The sequence below is a fragment of the Rhea pennata genome, chromosome 16, assembly GCF_028389875.1.
Source record: "Rhea pennata isolate bPtePen1 chromosome 16, bPtePen1.pri, whole genome shotgun sequence".
NCBI classification, from domain to species: Eukaryota; Metazoa; Chordata; class Aves; order Rheiformes; family Rheidae; genus Rhea; species Rhea pennata.
Window position 1 is genome coordinate 7,177,343 of NC_084678.1, and position 26,310 is coordinate 7,203,652.

At 55.0% G+C, this 26,310-nt stretch overlaps 3 protein-coding genes across 10 annotated transcripts; all 3 read right to left on the reverse strand.

Annotated features, from left to right (window-relative positions):
* Positions 1–346: 346 nt before the first annotated feature.
* Positions 347–8,555, reverse strand: BLCAP (BLCAP apoptosis inducing factor). Of its 7 annotated transcripts, XM_062589176.1 has the most exons (4): positions 8,282–8,355; positions 7,212–7,330; positions 5,817–5,934; positions 347–1,953 (listed from the first exon to the last, which is right to left on the reverse strand). In XM_062589176.1, the coding sequence occupies exon 4, from the start codon at positions 1,854–1,856 to the stop codon at positions 1,593–1,595; it is 264 nt and encodes an 87-aa protein (XP_062445160.1). In that variant the 5' UTR covers positions 1,857–1,953; positions 5,817–5,934; positions 7,212–7,330; positions 8,282–8,355; the 3' UTR covers positions 347–1,592. The 7 variants fall into 7 exon arrangements, with proteins under 7 accessions (XP_062445160.1, XP_062445157.1, XP_062445161.1 ...); XM_062589173.1 differs by lacking the exon at positions 5,817–5,934; XM_062589177.1 differs by lacking the exons at positions 5,817–5,934; positions 8,282–8,355 and adding an exon at positions 7,999–8,152.
* Positions 8,556–11,260: 2,705 nt separating this feature from the next.
* Positions 11,261–19,384, reverse strand: PIGT (phosphatidylinositol glycan anchor biosynthesis class T). The gene is made up of 13 exons (XM_062589534.1): positions 19,246–19,384; positions 18,379–18,513; positions 17,323–17,500; positions 15,922–16,049; positions 15,095–15,195; positions 14,846–14,932; positions 14,360–14,447; positions 14,185–14,282; positions 13,704–13,869; positions 13,214–13,414; positions 12,520–12,685; positions 12,290–12,373; positions 11,261–11,836 (listed from the first exon to the last, which is right to left on the reverse strand). The coding sequence occupies exons 1-13, from the start codon at positions 19,382–19,384 to the stop codon at positions 11,584–11,586; spliced, it is 1,824 nt and encodes a 607-aa protein (XP_062445518.1). The 3' UTR covers positions 11,261–11,583.
* Positions 19,040–26,212, reverse strand: DBNDD2 (dysbindin domain containing 2). Of its 2 annotated transcripts, none has more exons than XM_062589168.1 (4): positions 26,106–26,212; positions 21,204–21,356; positions 20,555–20,698; positions 19,040–19,542 (listed from the first exon to the last, which is right to left on the reverse strand). In XM_062589168.1, the coding sequence occupies exons 1-4, from the start codon at positions 26,146–26,148 to the stop codon at positions 19,433–19,435; spliced, it is 450 nt and encodes a 149-aa protein (XP_062445152.1). In that variant the 5' UTR covers positions 26,149–26,212; the 3' UTR covers positions 19,040–19,432. The 2 variants fall into 2 exon arrangements, with proteins under 2 accessions (XP_062445152.1, XP_062445151.1); XM_062589167.1 differs by having other exon boundaries at positions 19,040–19,641.
* Between the last annotated feature and the right edge of the window lie 98 nt (positions 26,213–26,310).

Here is a 26,310-nt window from a genome sequence, read left to right on the forward strand (position 1 = left end):
ACCTTGACAACTTAGGCTTAGTTGCCAGGGCTTAGAGAGGGGTAGAAGCAGCCGGTTTCAGTTCCAGTAGATCACAACTGCGGAGCACGAAATGCTACTTGCAATGGTCTGTTGAGCAGAAACCTCCAGTTTATTTTAGGAATCACTAGTACACTTAAGAGTCTGCCCACCACTCGGGTAAACAGTTAATGAGAAATCAGTATGGCATCTGCAGAGCAAACAGGCTCTGTCTTTTGCTAGAGACTCTCTAGAGTTACTCTGCTGGGAACAGAACAATACAGGGAACACATGATTGCTGGGCTAAGGCATCTGGGATGGGCAGCAAATGTATCACACTGGGCAGAAGTCCATAGACCAAAGTTTATAAAGCTTTATTAAACATTTTGAACAGCTGTGCAATGAACAAACAACACTCTGGAAGTTTCACAATCTCATAGCTTGAACTTCCTCAGGACAACAGGCATTTCTGCTGCTCTCCACTATGAGACTCAAGTGATGTATGCTGTGAGGAGGTCTGCACAGCAGTGGCCGCATAAGATCTACTCCCCACCACCCAAGCTTCCTGAGGCCCTTCTGCCAAGGGAAAAAGGAGACACCGAGCACTTCTCTAGCCTCTCCCCTTCTCCATTCTGTAGTACCGGCAACTTCTGTCACTTGTGGCCTGCAAACGCTTGTCATTGAGAATGGCTGAAGTTATTATTCAAGCCACGCTCCGCCTCAGGATCCTTTCCTGCCCTGCCTTTTGAGTTAGCATGACTTTTTTTTCACGGTGAGGTTTATCAAGTGGCTTTAAAACCCCCCACATCTTGCACCATAACCGTTCTTTATCCCAACAGTCAATAACTCAGTAAAGCCTAGAAATCTAGGAGGAGAAGAGGCAGTCTTCACTGCATGTGAGTCTTTGTAAAAGCAGCAACATAACTGAGGTTTTTTTCAGGCTATGATCTTAGAGCGTAAGAAGTTCAGAAAGCACTTGGGCAGTGCACACATCTCTCTTTGGCAGGATGAGCAGGAGGAGATGACTCAACTGCCTCAGGCTCCAGCAGCTTTTGGCCAAGTGCATCTGTTAGCTGTTGAGCTTTCCCTTCATCAGCAAGGTTGGAAGGCTGGCTCCCCGTAAACAGAAAGACGGAGAGAATCTTGTATACTTGAGCAGAATCAGTGGGCTGAGAGCCCGAAGTCAGACCACTGTGGCCTAATGCAGATGAGTGAGTGACCCAGAACTCCACCATGCAACAGTTGGATAGAGGCAACAGCTCCTTCTTCCACCGGTTCTCAGTTAGGAGGGCTGATACCCATTCCCAATGATATGGGAAGGAAAAAAAAATTTTTCTGCTTCTAAAAAAAAAAAAAAAAAAAAAAAAAAAAAGGCAGGTGGCACTGCCAGAGTTCACACAGTAAACAAGTCAAATTTCACAGGCAGAGTGGGAGGGCTGCTCAGAAATATACTGCTCTAGTCCACACATACATTACAGGAAACAGGCTGTTTGTACTCCAGTCACATGCCTAACACCCCCTCCCTCCTCCCTAGCCCCTCCCCCCTTCTTAAAAGCAAAACCAGAGCTGTCAGCAGACTGGAAGATTATTGGCTTTTAGGTGCCTACTATGCTGGGATCATGAGCTGATTCCGGCAACTGGGATCCTGTGCAGTGATACAAGAAGCAGTTCCCCCAGCAGCTGTAGCAGATGAGGAATAAGGCTGCCAGGAAGACCAAGGCACAAATTGTGCAAGGCTTCCGTTCCAGGAGGAAACTGAGCAGGTAGAAGCCCATAAACATTGAGTGACTGAACCACAAGGCTGGGTTGAGGGGCTTGGGTATCAGGAGGACAGGTAGCAACCACTGAAGGCAGTACATTGTGTCTGGCTGGCAGGGGCCCTGTGGCAGCAGTGGTCAGATGTGCTTTCAGAACAGTCTTCAGCCACTCCTCTGGTCAGCAGGCTTTCAGGCTGTTCTGTAGAGAGGGGTAAAATGTCAGACTGTAGGAGAAACACAGCAAAAAGATTCACAGCAGTTCTTGAGCAGCTTCATTTATTCCCAAGCATGGTGTGCTGATGCTTAAACTCCTAATACTAAAGTTTCTGTCTCAGAGCTGGTGGAAGCTGTTGTGCTTTCTGAGGCATTTCAACTATAGACATGATTATCCATAGCTAATGTGGAGGAGCATCTCTTACGTGCTCTTTCTCAGCTTTCTACTCAGGCTAAAAGTTGTCAGATCCTTTTCTTTAGCATAGTGCAGAACAGAAAGAGGGAGAGAAAAACAAAGGAAAGGAAAGCAAGCATGCGTTTATCCAAGGCTTTCAACAGACTTGAACAATAATATAAGTAGAATTGACAGAGGTGAACTCATTAGTGCTACAAAGGAAGAAACAGAAGACCAAGAAGGGTTGGAAGCACTAAGGTTTGATATTTAGCCACACTTCTAGGAAGTCTTAAGCCTACAGACTGCTTCCTCTCTAGACACAGACCCATTACAAAGTCTTCCAGCTTGCAATCTGAAAAAAATGAAATTCCACTGGGATCATACAAAATTCAAGCTACCTGTAACTCAGCAGGAAAGTACTGACAGTGTCCATGCTACAAAACAAAGGGAAGGACAGTCCCTACTTAAGGGATCTATAATCCTTGCCAATCGGCTAAAGTCACATAAGACAAAGTATGTGAATAGATCAGTGGGGACTGTCTCAAAATGGCAATTTTTGTAAGTACTGTAAACACAGGATTTCCTCACATGGATTATTATAAAACTCTGGGAACAGTGCCATTTAAAGGCTTCTCTCATCACACAAAGCAGCTGACTATAGGTCCAGAAAATACATTTCTACCTTTACCGACCATATCAACCATGTTAAGTGTGGGGAGCATGGCGGGGGGGAGTGTCAAAGCAGCTGAAATACTTTTGTCTAAGAATTTCAGAGGGCTTAACAACAACAACAACAAACAAATCTTCCACTTGCTTTTATAGAGCCAGAACTGTTGAAAGGGGGCAGAGAATGGAGTTTTACAGTCTGGACTAGCAGGTCAGGCTAGAAGACATCAGTGTGGTAAGGGGAGTAACTGGCAATACTTTCTTGAGTGCGCAGCAAGGAAACAGTGAGACTAGGGTATATTCAGGCTCCTAGCTTACTACCCCAAAAAGATAAAATCACACAGGGCAATGCTGGGAAAGGGAATAGCTTGGGAAGAGCATTCTTCCCGGTGATCCTGCAGCATGTTGCGGTGACATGCACCAACACTGAATGGAGCAACAGCCAGCCACGGAACAGAAGGACAGGCACAAGGACAGACCCGAACAGTCTTACAAAGCACCATGGCCTCACCCAGAGTTAGCAGGCCCTGGTCAGAACAGCTTTTTCCAGCAATCATTTTATCTGAAAATGCTCAGCTGAGTAGTACTCTGTCAGAAGGATGAGCGGCTGAGCTGAGACTGTTAGGATTAGAAGTGGGGGTGGGAAGGTTAGTAGGATGAAGAAGTGAGAAGGTAAACAAATAGCACATTCCTCTGGCTCCTGCTGGCAGAGGATGGGATTTCTTGGCTAAGGGAGGGAGAATGAGTGATTGCATGGAGCAGCCGAGACAAAACCACACGTGGTTCTCTTCCAAAAAGCACTGAGGTCAGATACACGTCTTATAGCTTTGTAAGCTCCTAGGTACCAAGTCCGTTGTCAGAAGCAGGAAGTGTGTTGCCATCCTCTGTGTTCTTAGCAGCAGGATATATTTTAACATTAGTGAAAAAGAATGTAGGCCAAAATCTCCATCAGGGCAAACAGATTAAGAGTACTTGGAGAAAGTGTGCTGGCTCTCCTGCAGGAGAATATTCTCCAGCAGAGAGGACAGCTGGGGTTCAATTAGTAAAACTAAGCTGTAATTAGGCAGCCAAAGAATAGGAGGGAAGTTGTTTTATGCTGCAGTTTGCCTAGAGTCAAATCAAAGGAATAAAATTCTCAAAGTTAGTCCTATTTTATGCAGCTTATTCATATCTTTAAGGCCAGTCCCATGCCAGTTTCCTCATTTGTAAACTGGGAATAATAATTACTTATTTCATAGCAATAGATGCTGTCTGCTAGCCTTTGTAAATCACTTCCGAGTTTATTCTAGAGTAAAAGTAACCTAGAAGCATGAGGCACTTTTTTTTTTTCCAAGGGGAAGTACTCAGAGAAATGATTTAACAACAAAGGTCTCAAGAGGTGGGTAATTAAACCCCTACCATCCAACTCTTCACTGTCTGTCCTGCTAGGCAAAGATCAGGTTGTTTTAAATACAGCAAAACCATCATGAGTAAGTGTTCTGCAGCCTTTTCCTTACCCCCCTCTAAGTGTTCCTTCATCCAAGTTTCATATAGTATTTCTGTCCCAACTGCCTCAAACACTGTGCAGTACAAATCAATGCACAAATATCATGTAATACTTTTGCTAGAGCCACTCCCGAGGCCACGTCAGTTTGACTTATGTTGCAGGACACACTGCAGTCTTTGGGTCACTAATTCTTGAAGCTATAATTTTAAGTGCCTACAGACAATCGTATTGAGGTTTCTGTCTCTTGGGTAAAGAAACAGACAGGTCTTCTCAAGTTGTTTTTCTACTTGTCAAAGGAGCACAAGGCTGGAAGAATGCTCTAGAATCCTTTAGGACTATGTCATAACACACTCAGCTATAACAACTCTATGTTTAGCTACAGCGTCTGCAGCCTCTAAACTTTGCAATGGACTGCAGTTGAAGAGTGTAATTATAACTCATGACATAGCTGCCTTTAACAGGACAGTCCGGCCTCCTCATCACAGCAAAGACTTAGAGATAATGCTATAAACATTGAATTTTAAGTATTTAAGCATTACCTAAACACTTCCTACAAATATAAATTGATCTCAGAACAAGTTATCCATTTGTAAATACTGATATTTCCTGGAAGAGCCAGTTGCTTGTAGGAATCAATACAACCACTCTATAGGACAATGAAACATTTAATATTGATTATTTTAACTACAAAACTTCTTCTATGCCAATGCCTTTCAATCTGTAAACTTCTTTAAACTTCTGACAAATGTAGATGGTTGAACAACGTCTCGTATTTGTGGTTAGACTGTCCTTTTTATTTTCATATGCCCCTTAACTATCCACCAGTTAGAGGTTGTGAAACTACTGTCTACTACACCTGATAACAAATATTAGATAATGTACCAGGTAGTCAAGACTTTCACTGCGCTGTCTTCTTTAAGGGACTTTCCACAATTAAGATATATAGTCTTCCTAGCTCATAACTGGTGATTCCTCTAAACAGCTGGCAACAGTTTGCTTTCCAAGCTGTCAGTCCTAACACAATTTAGGTCTCCTACAGGGATAACAGTGTTTCCTGCTATCAGTTCTTTACTAAAGAGGAAAATACCGCTTTCCTTAGTGTCCAGGATTGGAAGACTCTTCCTGAGGCCATAATAATATTCTAATCTGTCTCTATTCTAAAGCAATAGTCTGAAGGAGAAATTTGCAAATAAGAAATTTGTACCTTGTTTTCTCTGTTCCCTCCTCATGATCCAAGCAAGAAATTACCATGTCCCAGAATAATCAGCTGTCACCCAACAGTATTCTTACTGGCTTCTTGTTTCACGTTTTGCTTTTCCTCAACCTGTTACTCTTGTTCTCCTCAAGCCTAACTCACCTCTCTTTAGCTAAACCTGCTGTCCTGTTCTCTTCAGAGTGCTCTAGTCCTCTGGTTCAGTGATCTGAATTGGCAGGCACTCATGTTTACCAGACAGTTCTTATTCATTGCACCAGCACTGCCTCCTCTCGCTCCTCCACAGGTATTAGAGCCACTTGAACTTACTTCAAACCCCTCAGCTGCAGAGAGCCCAGGATGTTCCTGCTGTTCTCCCCACAATCAGCATGCTGTGGTTCCCTTCTGATCTCCAAACATTCTGCTGGAGCCTCCTCCCTGCAACTTCCTGCAGGCAGAGGAATACCTTGGGGAGGTTACCTGCATGCCTCATTAGTAAGCAAACACCAATACTTTTCCACATCCTTATTAATCAGCTTACATCATATCCAGTCTTCCCTTTTGTCATCATCTCCCCTCTACTTGAAGAGCCTCAAAACCAGCATGTCCTGGCATATGCCAGCATGACATACAGGAAGGATTTTCAAATTCCAGTGTATGTGTACTGGCACACTTTTCCCGCTCAGATACAGAAGCAAAACCTTGTCACTTAAGACAAGAAAAAAAGTGAGCAACATAGCTCAAGTGTGTAGTGTTTTTAAATGGACTATTCAGATTTTTGAATAAACTCACGTGAGGAGCTAGCAAGCTATTGCCTGGTATTCCACGAGCTAACTCAGCAACTAAAAGGCTGGCAGATGTTCATATACCATGTTTTATACATTACTATGCCAATACCAATGTCTTTAATAGTCCATTTATACTGACAGGAGAGAATAATGGCCTTCACTAAACACTCAAAGAGCTATTTAGAGGTAAGTTTGTTCATACCTTACCAAAGTTGCTGTTAAACAGGTACCTTCCAAAAGGAAGGGAGATTTTCCTCAGCACATGGTGCACAAACAGTATTAGGCAGTTAAAAGGCATGCAACAGAAGACTGAATAACTGACTGGGTTTTGGGGGGAGGGGTTGGTGGGGGTCTGATGCCAAACTTACCCTTTCCCAAAAGCCTGAGTTTCTACTTGGGAATTAAGAGCCATACTTCTAGACAGAACTCTCCCAGGCTTCACAGTGCACATAGAATTAGAGTAGACCTCAGAGTCTCACACTGAGTTTCTTTCCTGTAAGGTTTGCCTACAGCATAGTTTGCTTAAAATTTTGTTTAAATCAAAAGTCTTGTCACAGCCACACAACTAAATCACGTGTGTGCGCAGTGCTTTTTAATCACTCTGGCCTGCCAGAATGTATTTAAAACAAACTCTGAAATACTATGTATCATCTAAAACTGCTGCTAAAAAAGCACAGTGTCAAAAGCATTGTTCTTTTAAAAAAAAAAAAGTGAAAGAGCTATCAAATGACAAGTTTAAGGAGTTCAACTGCTCAGACTTTTGAAGACATGTGCAGTATCTGGGATTTAAATTCTTCAGCTTGCTTTTCTTTATCATCCTGCCACCATCTTTTCTGACATTTTTTCGGGTTTATCTCACTATGACTCAGCTGGAAAAAATGAGTCTTAAATTTTTGGCAAAGGCTTTATCCCATCCTTTGAGAAGTCCAGTCCATACCTTGAAACATTTGATGCAGATTCAGAAATGGTGTGATATAATTGCAAACTTCTTCCAAAAAAGCAGCAAATCCTTGACTAATCGAGGGTCCAGGTTACAAAGTGTTCTGTTTCCTCAAGCTAGAGACAACCCAAAGCAGAAGTCTCATTTTATGAAAATTTCTAGAGGAGGCTTTCTCTTGAATCATTCTTTTCACCATTTTCTTAGCTGCTCTTTGAATTTTGTTTTTTAAGTGAATTGATTTGCCACACCATCCCTCTTAGCCCAGTGTCCAGGTCCTTGGGGACTGCAGGGTGCCCATCAATGTCAGCTCTGATAAACCTCCAGCAATGAGCAATAAGGCTACAGTATTATCACCATCTCTCAGAACAGAAAGTCACAGGAGCAGAACCTTAAGTCTGTCAGCACTATGGTAGGAAGAGCTGTAAACAGGGACAGCTGTCCTCCGGAGTAACTTTTTTTTTTCATTTGTATTTATCTGTCAATCTATCCCCCCCCTTTTTTTTTTATTGTCAAAGGTCAGGAATTTCTGGCTGATTCCAAATGTCCTGAAATACACTTCACTATTTTTTTAGTTTCTATCTTGGACCTCTTTACAACCCTTTCTGCCTTCAATATCATGCTTTAGGCAGTGCAAATACTGCCTGACAAAGGCCAGTTTTCTGCATTTCAAGTAAAGAGAGCCAAAGAATACAATTTCAGAAAACGTTCCTGGCAAGTTTTTGTATGTACATACAGGTAAATGAGTGTGTGTCTGTAGAATCTGAATACGCAAAAGTTTGTTCACCGTGACAGCATTTGCCGGACAGATTCCAGTGTTCCAGTGCCGGGGTGAAGACGCACGAGGGCGGCTCGCTGCGGTCGGTGCACACTGCCGGGGGAGCGTGCTCGGGGCGCGGCGAGCCCCGCGCAGCCGCCCGAGGCCCGTGCTGCCGCGGAGGCGCGGGCGCTGCCGCGGGGCTCGCTACGCTCGCGGCTGCGCTAACGGCCGCTCCAGGCCCGGGCGGCCCTGGGCCCGGCGCTGCCCCCAGCCACCCACCGCGGCCCGGCCCGGCCCGGCCCGTACTCACGCCGCGGAGCTGCCGCCTCACGCCGCCGCGCCGGGCCCGGGGGGCCCCCGGGGGCCGGGCCGCTCCCCGCCGCGCCCTCGGGAGGGGGGAGCGGAGGCCGCGCTCAGACGCCGCCGCCCGCCCAGGCCCCCGCCATGGCGCCGCCCGCCCAGGCCCCCGCCCGGCTGCCCGCGCCGCCGCCCGCCCGGCCCCGCTGCGCACCGGCTCCGCCGCAGGCCCCGTGCCGTGGCGCCGCTCGCGTCAGGCGCGCCGCGGGCAGCCCGCGCCGCGGGGCGGGGGCGGGGGCGGGCGGAGCGGCGCAGTGCGCGTGCGCGCGGCGCCTGCGCAGAGCGGCGGGGGGCGGGGGGCGCTGCGCGGGGGCGGCCGCTGCGCGGGGCGGCTGCTGCCGGGCTCCGCCGGGGCTCGCCCGGGCGCCGGGGAGCGCGCGCCGCTCCTGGCCGGCCCCGTCCCGCAGCGCTGCCCCGTCCCGCCCGGCCTGGCCTGTGCGCGCTGCGTGCGGCTCCTCCGCGCGCGGCCTGGTCGAAGCCGGCGCAGAGCGGCTCCAGTGCCGGGTGGCTGTTGCGGCCCCTGACGGGCCTCTTCGTAGGGTGGTTTAATCCTGTTGTACCTCAGCGCTTAGGAATTGCGCTCAGCCCGTGCAGGAGAGGGCAGGGCTGAGCCCCCGCTGCCCCTGGCTCCCCTCGTTAGCAAGAGCAGCAGCTGTGCCCGTGGCCCCTGGGCAGTGTCACTAGTAGCAATAGGCTCTGTATTGCCATTTATTTTTTATTTTTACTCTTTTGCCTCTTAAAACCTGCAGACAAGAGGAAAGCCTCTGTGGGCAGTGATGCCTAAGCCAGCCCTAGACGAGCCAGGCGTGTGCTGGGCTGCAGAGTGGAGGCAAGCTCGGCTCGTGCTGCGGCATATTTTCCCCAGTGTCATTTTCTAGCAATCTCTGGAGTAATTTTGTTTCCTGACCCCTAGATGCGCTATGAAACTGAGAGCACAGCCCCGCACTAGGGCCCTGGGTTAGTCAATGGGAGATTGGCCTTCCCACAGCCCTCTGCGTGTGCCGCAGTATGTGTACATGTCAATAGGCTCGTTAGCAGGCAGAATGAATTAGCAGGGTTGCAAAGGGATGAGGCGCCGTGCATTTCTTGTCCTCTTTCTGCTGCTTTGGCCTTGAGGCCGCGTGTCTCAGCTGCTGGACTCAGCTTTGCTTGCAGCAGGTTGGACTCTGGATAACAGCTGCAGCTGCAGGCTTTGAAGGCCGCCCAGGGACCAAGGCCGGCCTTGGGGCCTGGTGAATCTGAATTGCTCTGGCTTGTGTTGATCATTGCAGTCTCTGGGATGTGTCTTGAATCCAGCGTGAAGCAATGTGAGGTCCCAAAATCCATTTGCAATGAGGAACGTGGAGCTTCGTGTCTGAGACTTAGTCTCTTTCTCCTGCCTAGTGCTGCTGCAGAAACGTTGTCTTTGCTCTGGTTTGGCTTTGGCTTAGAAACTTGGTTTTGCAGGTGAAGACAGGGTGAGTTCAGCACAGGGAGCCCCCCCCCCCACCAGGCTGTTTGTGGCTGCAGCAGCAGCAGTGTGGCTGGAAATGGCACGAGCTCGCCAGCTCTGCCTCAGGCAGCAGCCGGGCTTTGCCCGCTGCAGGGTTGGTCACCAGTGCAGGTGAGATTCCTCCATCCAGCAAAATGTCCTTTTTCCAGCAGCTTTGCAGGTTGCATAGAGAATTCCAGTAGACTGGATCCATAGGTCGTTGCAAAGAGAGAAACATTTTTTTGGAAGGAAAACACACAGTAATTCCAGTCCTGGTGGAACAGACTATTAAGTGCAGGATTGGGGAAGGCTGGATTTTTATGGTCATTCTGTTCAAACTGAAAAGAAGCCTTGGTGGTAATTAGCATTTAAAGGATCTTTGGAGGTGCTTTGCTTCTTGATTCTCAGGAATATTTCTTTTTAAAGATTTGCTGTTATTTCACTTAGCTGCTTGTATTTAGCTGTCTGCTCCTGTCACCAAAGCAGGTGCCCAAGAAATAAAGGAAACCTCCCTGAGAACAGCAAAATCTTAGGTCAAGTAGTACCATCAAAGTCATCTTACTGCAATGTGTAAATAACAAAGTGCTACTTTATGTTTTATGGAAATAACTAAAAAGAGCAGTTGCTGCAGCGCTGCTGCATTCACAGCCCGGGTCCTGGGGAGAGCTCAGGCTGCACCCATCCAGCAGAGCCTGGCTGAGCCCAGGCAGCTCGGTGCTTGGCCTGGGGGCTGAGCCCAGATGCTCCTCTAAGTTGTGGGGATGCCTTTTGGTGCAGCAGAGCCAGCAGCAGCCATGCAGAAATGATACAAGTGAGACAGTGCAACTAGTGCCCCTGGGGAAACGGAGGAGGGTCTCGTGCTGCAGTATAGGGGTGAGCAGGTGGAGAGCTTTCAAAATGCCACAAATACAAGCTGGGAGCAACCAGAGCTTTCTCAAGAAAGGAAATACACCCTTGGTATGGATTAGGCAACAGGCAGGTAGTTTGCAGACTGAGAATGACAATTAATTTACGAACTGGATCAAGGGTGGTAAACACTGGAAGGGAGACCCTATCCCTGTAAGTGGTGCTGCTTGGCTAGTATGAAGCCACTGTGAACTGTGGTACTTGTGGAGGGTAAGAAGGTAGAGCAGAAGAAACCATCTCTCTGCCCTGCAAATCATATTCCTTCCTCCTTCACTCTTTACATTTCCTCTGCAGCTGACTGAGGTAGTTTTGTAGAGACTTAGTGGCTTACCAGGTCTTACAGGGCCAGCTCTGCCTGAATATTCTCAGAAACTGTAAGTGATTATGCCTAGAGCCTGGTTAACAGACACGCCAAGAATGCAAATACCTCCAGCACCGAAAGGACAATTTAGCTCTGACTATCAGTCCTCAGCTAGTGTGTGGAAAGTGACTGCAATGGCAGAAGCTGGGTCTGCGCAGTCAAGAAAGTAAAACCAACAAGGAGCAGCGCACATGTACAAAACAGCTCAAGTTTATTTTTAACATTATTCCCATCACATAAATTACCCCCTTCCCAAACAGAAGACTTGCACCTTTCCTAATCTCATAGACGTTCAGTTCGGTAATCAATGCACTTGGAACAATTTTCCCAGCAGCCTCTCAACTGGAAGTGATCTCTCAGCTTGCAGAAACCCAAGAAAAGAGATTCGGGCAGCAAAATGGAGCAGCTTGCTTCCAGCAAAGATGAGAGGTAGCAACTTTCTGCTCCCTTGGCCTCCCCTCCAAGCCCTCAGGCTCTTACTGAGCGCTGCGCTCAGTGCTGGCTGCCCTGGTTTCTCTCAGAGGGGCGGCACACCCCTGAATTTGCGGATGATGTTGGCCAGCCGCTTGGCAAGCCCTCCCCTGGTTGGTTCTTCCACGTGAAATGTCCTGGTCAGCAAGTTGTAGAAGGAGCCATAGCACACTGCCACCACGGTGCAGGTCAGGCAGATGACGTTATAGGGCATGCTGAAGTCTGGTGTCGGCAAGTTCACCAGCAGCGGCTCCGTGTAGAGGCGCACAAAATAGCTGGAGCCATCAGAGGATGGAAACCTGGAGGCAGGAAGGGGAGCGTCAGCCCGCACAAGACCACTGCATACTGCTAACCACCCTGGAGCCACATGAACCTCTGGAGGTGCTTATACCCCCTTAGAGGTCAGGCTCAGTCCAGGACCTCTGAATCTCTCAGGAGATCCACAGGAGAGTGGGCACTTTGCCCAGTGCTGGGAAAGAAGAGCACCTGCAGGAGGAATGCAGTTCAGGCACATAGCTATCCCAGCCCAAGGGCAGAGGGTGCAGGGAGTTAAACTAGCAGCTCTCTCTTGGCAGCTCCCCTTGTGAGGGCCCTTGTGCTGCCCTTTCCTGGCATGCTGAGAACATCCTCCAGTAATTCCCCAGTGATTCAAGTGTCTCTGTAGGCAGGCACAGCCCAAACAGGATGGTAGCTGCAGCCAGCCCATGGGCACTGCAGTAGTACCCCTCTCCCCGGAAGAAAGGCACACTCACAGCGAGGTGAAGAGAGGACTCTGCTCCATATCCACCTCCTTCGTTGCAATGACACTGGGCACCAGAGCACTCAGTACAGATGGGCTAAGGAGGCAAAGGTTGTTATTAGTGTCAGTCCTGTCAGCAAAGAAACAGTGAAAAATTCCCGTTCCCAGAGCCCTGGGCAGCAAGTCCTGTGCAAGGCCCAGAGGGAGCCAACAACCCTGGCTCATGCTGAAGTGCATCTTTACCTCACATAAAAGCCGTGATTAGGGTCAGGTGTGTACTCTGTCCACTTTAGTAAGGCTCGCTCAAACTGAATTGTGATCTTGGTGACAGAGTTGGCTGGAAGCTGGATCAGCATTTCCAACAGGTGAGGCCGTCTCCGGTCCTGAGCTGGCTGGTAATGGATATAACCTAATCCCAAAGACACATCAGTGACAGTGAGGGGACCTTGCCCAGTCTCAGATTGCCTGGAAAGCTCCCCCTGGGTGAGTAATCTTGTTTCCACTGTCCTGGGAGAAGTTTTTTGGGTGAGTAAAGATGCACAGGTAGCAAAAAGGGTGAGTAAAGTTAATAGCTAGGTCTTAGTAACTGATGACCTGTGAAAGTCAAGTGTTTATGACAAGAGGTACAAATCCAAAACCACATTAAGTCATCACTGTTAAATCAAGGTTCCTTTACTAAAGAAGTCAACTCACTTTGTTTTAGAGCCTTGTTGGATTGTGAAACACTGTTTGTTTGGCCCTTATAAAGTAGACTCTCTTAGAAGTCTCAGCAGTTGTGAGTGCCGAACGGAAGGTTGTTTTCCTTATACTAGCTCTACTCCCATGTTCAGTTTTCCAGTCATCACTGCGGCCCAAGGGAGGGACTTAACCATCTCTGGAATGCGCTGCTTGTGCCAAGGGAATCAGATGGCATGTGTTCCCAGGAGGGTCTACTTACTTGGCTTGTTCTCCTTCCCCTTAGTGATGATGGTCAGAGTGTGTACATAGAGCCGCAGATACCACGGCACAGTTTCCAGCAGGATCACAGGGAAAGCCCTGTACGGGTGAGTGTTGTAGATGAGAGTGCTGATTTCACCAGTCTGCAGCCCGTATCCACTCACGTAGCGCTGTGCATGCAGTACAGGTGTTGGCAGTTCAACTGCAAAAGGGAAAAGCAAACAGGAGTCAGGAGCTGATGCCAGCCTGTAGCCCTGCCAGGCATCAGTCTAATGCTAAAAGAGCAGCATTTCCTCTGGGCAGAGACCCTACCACACTACTTAAGATGAAAGAGGAAAAGGCAGGACAGCCTGATGACTCTTGTTACAGTCCCTCTCCCCAGCAAGAACTGTCTTCTTTCCCAAGGCCCAAGCAACCCAACTATCCCCTGCAGAGGCTGGGGCCTGGAGCCCTCGATGAAGATGCAAGTGGATAAAGTTCCAGTCACTCACAACTGTCCTGGGGCCGTTTCCACTTCAGCTGCACATTGAGGCTGCGAGATGTATTGAAGAGTGAGGGACTCAGCAGGTCATAGACTGCATAGGTTCTCTTTTCTCCCTGGACTATTGCTTCATGTATAGATGATGGAGAAGGGGTCACTTCCAACAACTCCTTTTCCTGAGAAAGCAAGTGGACCATAGAAGGAAAAATCCCCCTTGTAGTAAGAACGGGCCAGTGCCCATCTTGAAGCGGCTAGCCCTGAGCTTTGCCACCTAGCGGCCTTCTCTGCACTCTTGCTAATACTCTGCACTAATCCTGGCCACTTCTGACAGCCCTGCTCAGAGGAAGACAGTAACTGCAGCCGCGTTCCTTCATTAGCCCAGGGAGGTCTCCCAGGGGGACCGGTCTGGGCGGAGGTAAGACTGCTCCAGAGTCACATAGAAGCAGCTGAACAGAGAGAGGAGAGCATATTCTCTCATTCACAAGCGTTACCTTGTCCTTAGCAGAGACGTCAACGTAGATCTTGCTCTGCGATGCCAGAGGACATGCCTCAGTGAGTGTGCGAGAAAACATCTTAAAGAGGGACCAGTCTGCAGGAGGCAAAGTCAGCGTCAGGCTGAGTAAAGCAGGCTATGTGCACGCAAGGACCACGGTGCTGTGAGCTTACCTTTTTTCCCTTGGCTGCTGGAAAAGGTCTCAAAGACCACAGTAAGAGTCTGCCTGAGCTCCCAGGAAACAGCCAGACAGGAAGCATCCTGGAGAAGAGAACAAGGGGCTGCTCTGATCACACTACCAGAGCAGCAAGGCACCAGAAGGGAGCTAGAGTTACACCTGGATTGCACAAATCCCATCGGGGCCCAAGTAAGACTAGAGAAGCAGGACAACACTTCTTTTGGACAAACTGAACCCACTGCTGGGGAGCTGGGCAATCCAGCATGTCATCTTGCTGTCACAGCAACAAGGCTTCTGGTTTCCTCTTGGGGTGTATTACACCTGTCAATGACTCAGCACTGGGAAAAACTTCCCAATATTCAACCTCTATTCCATTCTTAAAGCATCAAGAACTCCGCTAGGCTGACTGACACCACCTCTCTTCCCAGCTCCTGGAGTGAGGAACAGGCAGAGGAGGCAGCCAGCTGACGCTCACGCTTACCCTGCAGATGGGGCGGATATGCACTGCCTGCGAGTGGTAGCTGCTGTGGAATAAACGCTCAGCCTTGAGCAGCACAGCAAGACCAGCCTGCAGAAAGAAAATGAAAAAGTTCAATCCACAGTCCGTTTTCTGTCCCTGCTGAGAAAGCGCAAGACCCTACTGCAGTCTCCTAGTAAACGTTAGTGGATTGCTGTCAGAAACCCAGCTCTGTGCAGAGCAGCCCAACAAGGCAGCAGGACTTGCCCCTACCTTTGACCCACATGGTAGCAGCTTCTTCCACGGTGTAAGGTTTTCTGTACAGACGATCTCCCGGGGCAGGACAGCATATCGCAGGAGATGGTGATCTGTCCCTGGGCAGGGAGGCGGAGAGTTAATGGGCTGGTACTGCTATGGCATGAGAGCTGAAGCAGAACTGCCCCATCCTCCAGTGTAGCCCAGAGCACACCACTCTCCGAACATACCAGAAATACAATGAGTTCAGTGAAGAAAAGATCCTCCCTCTCTTCAGAGAGGTTTGGAGCAAACAGGTAATGGTATCTCCCAACAGGTTTTTGTTTGTTTGTTTGTGAGCCTTAAATCCTCCAGTCTTCACCAGCTACTTTGTAAAACACTTTTTCAAAGAGAGAGTTGAGAGCCAGGGAGTATCTGCCACATACTGCTTATGGGTTTCCTCTGGTCAAATCTAAGCCTTGTTAGCAGAGAGAGGAAATGCTTCCAAAAGGAAGTTAACATTGGAGTTCAGTCAGCTCCTGTTGTACATATGCCCACGGCCTGATACCTATTACTGCAGCTAGCATTAAGAGACCCTCCTGAGAGCAACAGTAGCTGAAAGACAGCACAGAACAGGCACACTTGCTCTCCTGCCCCTCCGTGGGAGCCAGCAGCCCCAGTAATATTTGTTCTGGGGACAGGTTTCCCCTTCCAGGGACATCTCATCACAGTGACAGGTGAACTCAGGATAAAACACAGACAGACCAAGAGTCCTTGCCAGACCCGCACCCAAGCTCTGTGCAGTGGCAAGGAGCAGAGCTAAAGCTACAGACGAGTCAGAGCGCACAAACGCCGGTCTGTCTCACCATTGGCCAAGCCCAGGGGTTTGAAGGACGCTGTCGGAGTGACGGTGTTGGTGGAGTCAATGAAGTTCAGAGAAGCACAGAATATCCCTGAGAGGATGTTACTCAGTTCTTTCCAGGCTTTGTCAACACTGTGTAACAAAAGACACTGCAGATTACTCAGCACTGAATAACAGGTCTCAAGTCAGTAACAATCAATAAATACTGGGGTGACCACACCGGGATTCAGGGGCCACAAGGAGCTTACTGCTGCTGTAGCAGAGCTTGTTGGTTACTCGCTTTCCAGCTCTCTTGGTGTTTTATTCTAATGCAGGAGATCTAGGGGCCTGGGAGATGCCGTCACCTCTCATGCGACAGGCAGGATCACGGGATGAGGCTGCAAGGCAGGGTAAGCCCCTTCGCACGGCACGGCTTCGAGTGCAAGCCTCTGCACGTGCAGGCCTGGCGGCGGCGAACGGCAGATCGCGGCAGCCAGCCGCCTGCGGCGCCCTAGCTCACTGCGCGGGCAGAGGATGTGGCCCCGCTGGTGCGCGAGCTGGGCCTTTCTCTGCTGCGACAGTCTCAGCTTCAAGCTTTGGTGTTGCTGCACTTACTGCTGGGGCAGTCCCTGGACTGCAGGGACTAGCAGGGGCCCTGCAGGTGGGGGTTTGGAGGTGGATGCAACTGGTGTGTAAGGAGACCGGCTTGGGAAGCAGGGAGCATGCGGGAGGTGATGCAAAGCAAACGGGGATGGTGTCTGTGGAGACAAAGCAACAGCAACGCTTCGGTGCAGCTCCTAACGCTGACCAAACTGGCCTGAAGTGGGCTGTTTGCAGGAAGGGGAGAGCTCTGCAAACAGAGCTACTGCAGCTGAACCACGGGGAATGGGCTAGGGCAGATGGCGACAGGTATTGGAGGGAGTCTGAGGAAGCGAGTCAGGGATGAGAGTCCAGTTTATAACCTCATAGTAAAACCACAGCAAGAGGTTTGTCATCACAGAGCCCGGGAGGGAATTACTTTGTTCCTTAGCGAGCGAGGCTTTATCTCGCAGCACCACGTCCTGCCCCCTCCCGTCGAGCAGCAGTACGCTCTGCTTCTCCTTAGAGCCGTTTTGGCTGTTACGGACTTTCATACTTTCGAAGTCTTTGCAAATCAAGCAGCGCCCCAACAGACAGCGCAGCTGCCTTTTGTGGGAAAGGCCTCGGCTCCTGGAGAGCTTGGGCATGCGCCAGATCCCAGCGGGCACCCGCTCTGCTCACCCCCGCAGCATGAAGTGCTCCGCTATCGGAGCGGCTCCCGGCTGCCATCACAGGTGCTGCTTCAGGTCGCGCCCGCAGCTCGCTCACGGCGGAGCTGCTGCGGGCCTGGCAGGGCTCTGAAGCCCAGAGGCCGCTGAGGCGGCGCCTGGTCCTGCTGGGTACCTACTCGGCGACAGTGTCCTGGAACCAGACCCAGAGCTCGGCGCCGGCGGGCGCCTGCAGCGGCGGCTGCCCCCAGGCCTGTGTCCGCCAGAAGCCCTGGGTGAGGGCGAGGTGCAGCTCCCGCACGCCCTGCGCCGACAGCAGCTGCCCCAGCGCCTTGGGGAAGAGCCTGTAGTGAGAGACTGGGGCGGTGTCAGCCGGGGCGTCACCCGCCCTGTCTGACGTGACATCGGGGCACCCAGCCCGGCCGCCCCCCGTGTCACCAGCCCCGTCCGACGTGACGTCGGGGCACCCAGCCCGGCCGCCCCCTCGTGCCACCTGCCCCGTCCGACGTGACGTCGGGGCACCCAGCCCGGCCGCCCCCTCGTGCCACCCGCCCCGTCCGACGTGACGTCGGGGCACCCAGCCCAGCCCAGCCACCCCCGGTGTGACGTCGTGGTGCCCAGCCCGGCCCGGCCGCCCCCTCGTGCCACCCGCCCCGTCTGATGTCACGGTCCCAGGCCCGCCTGCCACTGCCGTCGCTTTGCCCCGCCCGCGTCACTGCACACCCTGCTTGCGTCATCACGCACCAGCCCGGGCTCGCTTCCGGCATCAAAGCCCCCGTCCCCCCTGGCCCTGCTGAAGTCACCATGCCCTCTGCCCCCTAGTGACATCATCAAGTGGCCCCGCCCTCTGCTCACGTCATCACACCCAATCCAATAACCTCCTTAGCTGGCCCTGCCCTGCTCACATCATCACCCAAGCCCCGCCCCGCCTGTGTCATCACAGCCGTCAGCCCCGCCCCACTCGTATCGTCACTCGGGCCTGCTCTTACATCATCACCCAAGCCCCGCCCCGCCCGTGTCATCACGGCCGTCAGACCCCCGCTCATGCCGCCACTCGTCCCGCCCCCTCGAACCCCAAGCCCCGCCCCCGACGTCACCGGAGGCCCCGCCCCGGCTGCTCCCCATGCCCCGCCCCCGACGTCCCCCGAGGCCCCGCCCCGGCTGCTCCCCAAGCCCCGCCCCCGACGTCCTTCCCGAAGGCCGTAACCGCGCGCCCGGCGCGGCCCCGCCCCTACCTGCGCCCCGCTGCGGCGCCGAGTCCCAGCGTGTCCGGAACTGGAAGGTGGCGGCGAGGCCGCCGGCGGGCAGCGGGCTCAGCAGCAGCTCCTCCCGCAGCGCGTCGCGGGCCGCCGCCGCCGCCAGCAGCGCCAGCAGCGCCGCCGCCGCCGCCGCCCGCATCCTGCCGCCCGCCGCTTCCGCTTCCGGCGCGCTCGGCCAATGGCGGCGCGGGGGGGGGGGGGGGGCGGTGGCTCCTCCCGGCCGCGGCGCCGCCGCCTCGCTCCGCGCTGCGCCTCGGCCGCGGCCCCGGGAGCCGCCCGGCCGCGGGCAGCGAGCGCGGCCGGCTGCGCCGCCCTTCCCCGCCGCCGCCTCCCGCCGGGCAGGCGGCCGCGCTTCCGGGGCCCGGCTGCTCGGCCGCCCGCGCCCGCTGAGCTCCCGCGCCCTCGCCGGCCGCTCGCGGCCCGGCCCGCGGCGAGTCCCGCCGGCGCTCGGCGCGGCGAGCTGCCGCCGTGTTGCCGGGCCCCCCGGTGCTGGGGCCGGGACGCGGCCCGAGGGCTCCTCCGCCCCGGAGCCCCGCGTGTGCGCCCCTCTCCCTGCTGCACTCCCCACCTCTCCCCACCTATCCCCCCCGCCCGCCCGGTGTCTGTTCTCTCCCAACAGCACACGCACTCCCGCCGCTGGTTTAGGTAGCGGTGTTATTTCTCTGTATGCTGTGGTGAGATGCTTGTCGGATAGGGTCCTGCTCAGCGGGCCAGGGGGGGCGGGCTCCCCAGGGAGGCCTTCCTGGGAACAGTGCGGCCGCGGGATGCTGAGCGTTTTGGGCGAGTGAAGCAGGGAGTGTTAGCAGCAAAGCCTGAGGAGTTAACTGGGGGAGCCTGTGATACCCCTTTTCTTCTCCCCTGGCTGCCTGGAGAACGTGCAGAGGGAGAGGAGGGAAAAGCCACCTCTCCGCTCCTGCAGGGCAGCAGTCCAGGACGGGGTTTGCCGAGTGGGAGTCGGAGCCAGCAGCTTTCCTTTCTCCATGCTGGCGGGTCCGTACAGAGGAGGCCGGGAGCAGGGCAGAGCTGGCCGCTAGCTTCTTGCCGCTTGCTCTTTAGGACTGTCCTCCTGCAGGTCCTCCTCGTCTGACTGCACCACGGGGGTCTCGGCCCCGTCCTCGCTGGTGTCCAAGCTGTTCAGGTCTGTGGAGACAGAGGACGTGGAGGAAACGCGTGACTTGGCCTCAGCTGCATGGGGCACTTGCAGGGTGATTTCCTCTGGGCACTGGCTGCCATCTGCCCCTGAGAAGAGACAGGTAAGAGGAAAAAGTAAAAGGCTTTTGGAGGTCTCTTGCTCCCTGAGCTTCATGCCCCTTCCACCTTACTCGTCTGCAGGATATACTTCCCTGGGCACTCTCAGCTGCTGCCCTCTTCACCCCACTTCGCTGCCTACCAGGAGGCATGTGGCTGCCTTACCCGGTTTCCCGTCTCACCCCAGGCTTGGCTCTGGGCAGTGCTTCACATTCCTTCCCCATTTTTGGCAGTAAAGCCTTTTCTGCCTTCTCTGAAACGCGCCTTAGAGCTGCGTGTGGCCATCGGCTGCAACTCGTGCGATCTGCGAGGGAGGTGTTTGGCTTTGCCTTGGAGTGAATCACTGCTGCGCGTGTGCATGGGGAGGAAGGTCCTGGCACCCCCGGCCTTCCCTGCGGGGACCTAAGCCCAGCAGCCTGCTGCTGACTCGTGGGGACTGGACTGCAAGGTGGAGGGGTCCTGAAGCCTTCCTGCTCAGCACAGTCTGCTCTGCAGGTTCTAGGGACTTGAGAAATCATGACAAGACACTGCCTGCTGCCAGAGCAGCTTTAGGACATGGGAATTCAGCCCCACAGGCTTTGGAAAGGGCCTCTGCTCTATTGTCTTCTGCAGCGGAAGCCAGTTACAGGCATCCGTATCTCAGGGCTGCCCTCTGGGATTAGATGCTCTGCAGGTGAAGGTGGATGCTGCCATGGACCAACCCAGAGTGACGTCTTCCCAACCTGCAGTCCCCAGCACCAAGTGGCTGTCCCTGTATGGGTGTGTGTGTATGCACGCATGCTGAGCCTGCGACAGGGGATGGATGAGGAAGGGTGGCCTAGGCTGAAGAAAAGCGAGCTGATGGGTGAAGAGGGGGCAGGAAGAACTCCCCAGCTGGCCTGCAAAGGGCTCAGACTGCACATACCTGGCAGGGGCCCAGCAATGGTGCTCTCCTCTGTCCCACAGCCAAGAAACACATCCACAGTGTCCTGGTCTGACAGGTCCATCATGTCCATCTGCTCCAACATGTCCACGTTCACCTCCATGGAGGAAATGCTGCCTAAGGGGGCTGCGGAGAACAGGAGCCAGGAAAAAGGTGAGTGCTCCTGGCAAGCAAAGGGCACCATTAGCCCTGTGCTGGCAAGGCCAGTCCAGCCCACAGGCTCCAGGCAGGACCTGGAAGAGGGGGACCAGCCTTGCTCCAGGGAACTGAATTGCACTTGCTGTTAAGAGGTCCCCAGGAGAATCGTTTCCTTAAAACATCCCTTTGGAAGACTCTGCTGTCTCCCTGCCATCCCTATTCCTGCTCCTAACTGCTGTCTGGAGAAGCCTGCCTCAATCCAGTGACTATGCAGGGAGTCAGCCTTGGTACCCAAGTTCAGTGCCTGCAATTAAGTGGTGTGATTAATCCATACGCACACCCACATGCCGGGTGCACGATGTTGTCTCAGTGCAAGACACGTGTCCCCAGCCACCTTTAAACTGGCAACACCTGCAACCCACCAGTCCCAAAGGCCTGTGTCACTGTTTCCTGGAACACTCCCAATTCCCACACTGGTGCCCCCAGTACTTACGTCTCCGATGCTCTATCTGCAGGTGAGATAATGGAAAGAAGAAATCCGTATCATGCTGGAAAACCTCCTCAAAGAACTTCTGCCGGTCCCGCAGCTTGAGCTGCTGCTGCATCTGCTCTGCATCCAGGCTGCGCTGTCCTTGCTCCATGTCAGCTGGGGAGGAAGGAGAGGACGGTCAGGACAGACAGGGCTGTCCGAGCCCTTCTGCCTATCCTAGCTTGCGTGGTGCTGCTGTCCTGGAGGGTAGGTGATTCTCTTCTGCTCCACTTTACTGGTACACACTGATATTTAGTTGCTGTGAATAGATGCTACACGCTAAAGCAGCAGTGCCACCAGCACTTGCTGTGCTGGAGCTTCCGAGCTCTTTCAGAATGCAGGGCAGCCAGGAATTGGGAGCGCTAACGCTACGCTCACTTTGCATGAAGTGAATTGTCAAAGGAGACAGCAGTTTGATGTGGCTTGCACACGTCAAATGAATTCTGTTGCTACAAAATAGAGAACTGTCTTTGAGCACTAATATGCAGAAGAAACTCTCCCAGGGACAAGGACAAGAACCGGTATTAGTGCTCTGTGGTCACTGGGGCTGAAAATTGCTTGAGGAATAAGAGGCGTTAGCAACCCTGCCACCTCCTTCGTGCACACAACCTGCCGCCCCCGGTAGCCCATCTATAAATACAGCCCCACCCACGCTTGTGGGCTCCCCCCGCTCACACCCCCTGCTCACGCAGCCAACCTGGCTTCTGCCTGCACAAACATTTGCATTCCTTTAATTCCTCCTGCAGTTCAGCACTGCTCCCTGCATCCCCGACTCCGGCAGGTGTGCCGAGAGCCCTCGGGGAAGCGAGAGCCCTCGGGGAAGCGGCTGAAGGGAGCCAGAAGGGAGCTTGGAGCCTGCGTCCTCGCGTCTGGTACATCCCCTCTGGGCTGGCTACCCGCAACAGCAAGGACCTAAATGCCACAGAGGGGCCGTGGCTAGTCTCAGCAGTGGCCCTGCTGTTCCCAGGCCGGTGTTTGACCTCAGTTGTTCCACATTTCCTCTCTGCTGCTCTTGGCCCAGCCGGCACAAGGAAAATGTGATTACTGAAGCAGGCAGTGCGGTAACCAGGGAAACCAAACAAACATCCCCGGCTCCCTCCGAGCCAGCCGGAACCCTCCTCTCCTCCCTCCTCTCCTCTCCTCGGGCTGAGGAGGAGGGGAACAGAGCCAGCGTCAGCCACCGCCCAGCACCCCCACCCTGTCTGGGAGGGGCGGAGGGTGCCGAGGGCTCTCCGGCAGTAGCAGAAGACCCGAATGAAGGAGAGGGGATGGGCCCGGCAAGACATCCTGGAGACTGATGTCAGTTCTTCCTGAGAGCCCTTTAAGGGTTTCTCAGCCGCCTGCACCCCTCTGTCTGGGAGTCCCTCAGCTAAGCCCCGTCCTCTGCAGGCACCTGCCCTGGGAAGCTGGGTTCCTCCGTCTGCAGCGCGCTGCTGGCGACGCAGCGTGACTCGGGGCTTGGTCACCGCAGGCTTCCTGGAAGGAGCTCTGGTCCTCTCTTGACCGCTCGGTGCGTCCCTGCCGTGCCCAGCGTGGGGATGCTGGCTGCCTGCAGGGGCTGTGGTCTGGCGAGTCCGACCTAAGCGCTCAGCACCTGCTCAGAGTGGACCTCAGAGCAGAGGTGGTGAAAGCGCTGTCCGGGTTGCTTCCCTTGCCAGGCCCACCAAGGGCCGCAGCCAGCGAGCTGCTCCCCAGGTCTCCCTCCCTCAGCAAGGCGTAAGGCAGAAACCCGCCTCCCCTGCATGAGCAAAGAAACGTGGGAGCCGGGAGCGGGACAGGCTGGACGGGGGCACGGAGGGGGTGAGGAGGGCACGAATCACGGTGCTGGCTCCCTCCAGCAGCAGCTGGAGCCAGCCTGCTCGTGCTCTCCCAGGCGAAGAGCCCTGCTTCAGCAGGCGCCTGCAGGGAGGCTGCCTTCGGGGCGCAGGGCTGTGCTGGCTCTTCCCACAGCAGCGGGACGGACCCCTTGCCCAGTCCCACTGCAGCCCACTCTCTGCTGCGGGACCTCAGGGGACTGACTGTGCCCCTGCTTCCCCTCTTGCTGTCTGTTTTTAGGTCCCCGGATAGAGGGGGTGGACTGGCTTGCCCTGCAGCATCTTGCCAAATGGGGCCCTCATTTCAATATAAGCAGGGTCTCTAAACCCTCCTGCAATACAAATGCAAAAGAAAAAAAAAAAAAAATCCTGCTCTAAGGGGTAGGGGACGCTGCCCCAACTGCTGTGAGCGTGGCCGACCTGTACCATTAATGCACTTGCTGTCCCCCTCTTGCACAGCACACGACCGATACGAAGCGAGGTGAGGGCACGTGGGAAGAATCGGGACCGGTGCCGGCGGCGGCGTTCCTGTGGGTGCACGGGGAACGTGCGCGTCGCAGGAGAGATTAGCAGGAGCTGTTTACAAACTTGTTCCCGAGCCCTCGCCGAGGAGTTGGGCACGAGCACTGAGATATCATCAAGTAAGAGCGGCGGCAGCAGGAGAGGGCAGCTGGGCGGCGCGGCCCTGCCTGCCCCGTGACCGCCGTGGGAGCCGGGGACGGAGCCTCCTGCGCCTCCCTGCGCTGCCGGCGGAGCAAACAGCCCTGGGAGCGTGGCTGCCGCTCGGCTGGGGAGGGAAAGGCGAGCGAGCGGCGCTCGCTGTCGCCACCGGCCCCGGGGCTGCTGGTGACGCTCTCCCCGGCTGTCAGCCGCCGGGATTGTCTCATGCCGCTGGCATGCTCCCACCGCGGACGCGTTCGCGCGCACAATGCGGCCCCTGTGCGCTGCAGGGAGCTGGTCAGGACCTGCTGCTGGCCTGGCTTTTACTGCTGGTGTAATGGTTATTACTCCAGCGCTCCGCCAAGGCGCTTGGCCGCGCTCAGGGCCAGGCCGTTCCCGCATTGCTGAGCCTCCCCGCGCGCCCGCCTGGCAGGGCCCGAGAGCCTGAAAGGGCAGCAGGCGCCCCGCTGCCTGTAAATCCTTCCGGCTCTGGCGGCTCGTTAGCCAGCGCGGCGCAGCGCAGAGAGGAGCCAGGCCACGGGAAGGAGGGCCGTGCAGGCAGGGGCCGGCCCCGGGCAGGACGCGTGGGCTGAGGGGGGTGGATTTCCATCCGCACCGCTCCTCTCGCAGCAGGGCAGGCGTGCGAGGGCTGCCGGCACCCCATCCCTCTGCCCGGCCTCGGCACACAGAGGAGCTGCCTGTGGCGCGGTTTGGGCTCGCAGCGGCTGTGCACCGCTCTCGCAGCTGGCGAAGAGACTGGGGAGCTGGCTGCAAAGACTTCGGAGCTGCCCCATCCACATCCCCTCCGAAGAGGGCAGGAGCTGTGGTTAGGGGCAATTCCTTGGATGGAATTAGCCAGGGTTGAAGGCAAAACATCGATTTTGAGGGTGCTGAGAGCATCGGCTAAACGCGCTCTTTAACCGGCACACGGCCTGGGAGCTGAGAGCGCGCTGCAGTTGTGTGGCTGCGCTTCCGCTGGGAGGGCCCGGGCCCGCGTGCGCTTGTACGATCGCTTTGTCCTGCTAGATCCTGGTACAAACCCCGCTCTGTGCTGGTGAATAGGAGGGGTGTACTTGGGAGCGGGGGGAGGCTGGTTCCTGGAGGCACGGGGCGAAGAGAGGCTGGGACAGCCTCTTCTTAGGGCAGCGGCTCCCTAATGCTTCCAGAGTTTTAGAGGATTTTAAAGAAAATTCTGAAAAATAATTTCGGTGGTGGGGGGGCGAAGGGGCAGCAAGAGGGAGTCACAGGGAGGTTAATGGACTTTAAGTGAGGGGCGACTCCAAGCACGGGCCAGTTCCCTGGAGAACGAAGGAGCTTGGGCAGTCTGGCGCTGCCAGCCCATGCCCTTCTCCCCACAGCTTTCCCAGAGCCTGGTCCCTGATCCTGCTCCCCCCAGGGAGGTGGGGGGCGCCCGCTCCAGTGCGGCTTGTGGGGCGCTGCGTTGCACTCCAGGTCTCTGCATGCAGTACTGCAAGGAGATTGGATGGAGGGAAGATGCCAAAGCGTCCGACAGGAGCTCCTGCAGAGATCCCGAGCCATTCCCCATCAGCACTGCCCCAGCAGAACCAGGCTTTCAGCTTCTTCCATCTTGGGAGAAGCAGCTCCCAAGGGAGGGGAGAGCTGGGGATGCCCCAGAGGAACTACAGGGTTGGGCTGCGCAGAGACCGGATGCCTGGAACACGCCGGTGCTCGTGTGCGAACTCCCTGCGCGGTCCCCTCCCGAGCTGCGCATCTGACCTCGCGTCGCAGCGAAGCAAAAATAACCCCGGCCCCGGTGAGAGGAAGTGCCCAGGGCCAATGCGAGGGAGGCAGTGGTTTTTGGCAGAGCCGTTTGCTGGGAAAGGCGGCAGGAGGGTGAGACAGGGAGGACGCAGCACGGTGTGACCCTCGTCTCCGCCACGGATTCCCTGCCTGCACTCTTCCAACCCATCTCCAAATCCCCTGCGTCTCAGCACTAAAAATATCCCAGAGCTCCTTCCCCAGCAGAGGCTGTGTCATAAGACCCTGCTATTTACGGGGCCCTGATTCAGTTCGTAGAAGTGCGAGGAAGAGAAAGCCGGGAGGGGGCCGGGGCAGGGGCGCGACACGGCCGCGCCTTCGTCCCTGCTCCCGGGGCGTTTGCTCTGCTCGGTACCCTCGGCCCCGCGCCCCAGGAGCTCGCCGGAGCCGCCCGGGCGCGCCGCGGCCGCCTCGCAGGCAGGTGCCGCCGGCGCCCCGGGAGCGGCGCCCCGGGAGCGGCGGGGCAGAGCCGCCCGCGCCCGGCGCAGCAGGTTGCGGCCGCTGCCGCGCGCCGACGGCACCGGCCGCCGCTCCGGGGGAGGCAGCGGGGCCCGCGGCGGCCGCCGCCGTCGCGACCCGACCCGTCCCGTCCCGTCCCGACCCCGGCACTCACCGGGCAGCCGCCGGCCGCGGCTCTGCGCGCCGGGCGCCGACATGCCGCGACGGGGAGGCTGCTGCGGGCCGGACCCCGCGCCGCCCGCCGCTCGCCCATGCGGCGCCGCGGGGCGGTGCTCGGCGCTGCACGGGGCGGTGCTCGGCGCTGCACGGGGCGGTGCCAGCCCGCCCGGCCCCGGCCCCGGCCCCGGCCCCAGCGGCGC